Source organism: Notothenia coriiceps, unplaced genomic scaffold (genome assembly GCF_000735185.1).
Source record: "Notothenia coriiceps isolate Sejong01 unplaced genomic scaffold, NC01 NC01_scaffold00014344, whole genome shotgun sequence".
Taxonomy (NCBI): Eukaryota; Metazoa; Chordata; class Actinopteri; order Perciformes; family Nototheniidae; genus Notothenia; species Notothenia coriiceps.
The window spans coordinates 8,771-12,237 of NW_011347045.1; the positions used below are offsets into that span (position 1 = coordinate 8,771).

The window sequence follows — 3,467 nt, forward strand, 5'->3', positions numbered from 1 at the left end:
CGTTTTTATTTTTCTTTGATTAATTTTGTTTGCTATTTCATTTGTCACTTTCGGGTCTCTAAAAATATATGATTTGAAAAACTGTACTTGTACTATAATGTGACCCCAAATAAATAAAGAATAAAAAATAAATAAAAGAACAGATATGAAGAGGTTCTATTAAGGTTTTGAAGGTGTTCCCTCTCCTGAAGTGTGTTCTATGGGTTTTAGTGCATGTCAATGGTCTGCAGCGGACAAAACACCCTCTCCCAAACAGAAGTGAGAGAAAATATCACAGCTGATTTTGGGCTGAGATTATTGGTCTTTGGGCTTACTCCTGTAAGGTCTTTAAGGTGCTGCTATTTGACATGTCCCCCAGGATACATGTCTATTATACTAATATAGTGTTACTCATATACTTTTAATTCTAATGTTGTCATTAATTACTTACTTTTTTTGGTCTAATCTCTCTCTCTCTCTCACACACACACACACACACACACACACACACACACACACACACACACACACACAAATGTATATGTACAAGGCAACAAGGATGCCTTTGACGTGCTGGGGATCAAACTAGTGACCCCCTGATTGATAGTCATGCATTTGGCCCTCGAGCCACCTAGACAAATGAAGGAGGAGGAGCCAAAGTGGACTGTGGTATCCAGAAAAATACAAGGTCACCAGGACGTCTGGAACCAAAATACACATATCTTTCTTTCAATATTTCCGAAGACAAAAGAGGTTTCATGTGCCGAACCCCGCTCCCCCACATTTAAAACCAATGCTTAAACCTCTAGGTTACTCTCAAGACTATTCCACAGTGAAATACCAGCTTGTGTTTTCAGTACAGACTCGTAAAAACATGCTGTTAATATAGGAATATTCCTCGTTCAGACCTTGAAGGCCCCAGGCGTGATGAAGGAGATGTTGTTGTGCTCCACAGAGAGGCTCTTCAGGGCGGGGAGGGTCCCGAAGGCCCGCTCTGAGAGGAACTTCAAGCTGTTCTTGTCCAGGTTGATGGCTGCCGCCTCGCAGGGAAACTCTGGAGGAATCTGCGCCAGACGGGAGCGGTCACAGAGAACAGAGCAGCTCCTCTCGGGGGTGCAGGAGCAGGAGGGGGGGCAGGAGCGCACACAGGCCCAGCGAGCGAGGAGGGGCTGGGGGAGGAGGACCAGAAACACCACTGCATGGGAGGGAGCAGGAAGACAGGGTTAGAATGATATAAAGAAAACACAGCAGGAGAGATCGCAACGACACGGTTTGAGTTATCAAAGAAAAACACTGTCACGATGGAGAAAGTGGACTGATGTCGTGAAACCTCAGAAGCCAGAGTTTATTTTTACAAACGTATGATTTTACTGTGAAGTCCTGATCACTCCCTAATGTTCGTATTGTTCGTACTTTTTACTGCTTTTATTTAAGGTAATTCGGACGGACAAACTTAAGATGTACAATAACTATGTCTTGAAAAAACAAAAACAGGTAACACTTTATATTAAGGTACACAAATTAACCATCAACTAGTTGTTAATTAAGATGCATATTATCAGTATATTGGCTCTTTATTAGTCATTATTAAACACTTATTAATGCCTTATTCTGCATGACCATATTCTACAAGTAATAAGCCATTAGTTGAGAGTTTGTCCTTAATAACCCTCTAATTAGTGCTTATTCATTGCAAGTAAGGAAGTTGTTGTACATGAGTTTTGGTCAGGGACGTGCACAGGTACGGGCTAATGTTGCCGGGGCAACGGCCCGTTTGGCCTTTTTGGCTGACCTGCCCCTCCGGAGAGAGCGAGAGTTGATAAGCCCACAATTAGTATCGTAGCGTCTCGCTGCGGGAAACACACTTTGTCAGCGCTGTCATCTGCCGGTGCGTTAAGACCACCTCAGTGTCGGATTTTGGAAACTTGATTTTGAGTTGTCTCATGGCGCAGTTAGGGTATAAGAGACAAACAAGAGGACTTTACTTGCTCTTGATACCGTCGGTTATTTACAAAAAAACACCTAAATATAGCCTACTTGTTGTTATTGAGCTTCTGTCTTTCTGTGTCTTCTCATCTGTAAACTCTCTCAACGGGGCCGCTCGCTCTCTTTTCTTGATCGCCCTCTCACGGGTGAACAGTTCAGTGGCCCGCTTCATTGTAGGATTTCTGCCATGTCTCCACTTTAGTTTGATCATCTCTGTTACTAAGTTATGGAATACTAAATAAATAATTAGATACCTTACCGTTACTGCGCTCTTAAAGAATGATAGGAATAAGAATAATGCGTATTGAACTGGTTTAATTAATTAGTGAGTTTATTTAAGGTAATTATAGAGGCCCTATTTTCTCAGTATGTCTGCACAGCAGTTACAATGGTCTGGTCAAACTAGAACAGAATTGTCCCCATTTTGTCTTTAATAATTACTAACATTAGATATTTCAATGAGATATGGACCGCAAAACAAAATGTTTCCCTGGTTTTCATTTTTTAAATCAAGTCACCGAATGCAAGTAGTCGCCTTAGCTTATTTTGTTATGAGATGTGAATTACTGTTCAATTTAGTTGATGTAATAATCGTTTGGTTTCTTTCACATTAAAAACAAGTTACAATTTTCAAAAGTTTTTTTTTAACGGGGGGAGGCCCTTTTTCCAGTTTAGAGCAATAGCCCCTCCAAATGTCTGTGCACGTCCCTGTTGTCAATGCTACACATGAGTCAGGTTATCTTCAGCTCCCAAGAAGAAGAGCTGTCGGATGTGCATCGAAACACACAAGCAGATATTGAGATATAGAGGTCACATGATCCCACATTCAACGCGATGACAGGAGCTACCGTACGCCCTGAAACACACACAGTTAGGCCGGTAAATGCATCAGTCCTGCACGTAGCCTCCAAGAATGATACCGAGCGTAATGAGAACTGAAGTCTCTCGTGTAGAAGGTTGAAAGAGAACTCGATCATAGCGGGGGAAAAGCAGGCACATGCATCACTTTGCGAAGTACAAACAACATTTGAAGACAGCTCACAGCTGGGAACGACCTCGACTCTGCGCGCCTCGTTCATCTTGCTCTCTGGTTTCTAGAGTCATGTTTACTCCTGGGTGTGTGCTACCTTGTCTTCACACACACAGCAAAGCGGGGAAATGTGATTTTAATGATTAAACAGCGTGAATAATATAAAGTGGCATATTTCCCAGCGACGACGGGTGAGAGGTGACGTATTGATTAATTTGCTCCTCCGTAATTAGACTTTCCATGTGGCATTTCTAGCCCGGGATAATCATTACACTTACAGCTGTTTTAGACATGTTGGTTGTGGGGATCAAATCTAATCAAGTTTTATTTATTAAGCACATTTAAAAACGATTTTTGGTCGAGCCAAAGTGCTGCACATGTAATAAAAGCACACTACAATAACATGAGAAAGAAAAGACAAGAATTGACAACAGAAATATAAAGTCAAAACACAGGGAGGTGTCAGGTGTCA

At 41.8% G+C, this 3,467-nt stretch overlaps 1 protein-coding gene across 1 annotated transcript in view; it reads right to left on the bottom strand.

The window, feature by feature from the left end:
• Window positions 1-3,044, bottom strand: part of nyx (nyctalopin) — a 7,669-nt gene extending 4,625 nt beyond the window's left edge. Inside the window, exons 1-2 of the mRNA XM_010774676.1 lie at window positions 3,008-3,044; window positions 888-1,174 (exon numbers count right to left, since the gene is read on the bottom strand). Coding sequence (XP_010772978.1) covers window positions 888-1,174; window positions 3,008-3,044 — 324 coding nt within the window. The remainder of the gene's footprint in view (window positions 1-887; window positions 1,175-3,007) is intronic.
• Window positions 3,045-3,467: the final 423 nt, after the last annotated feature.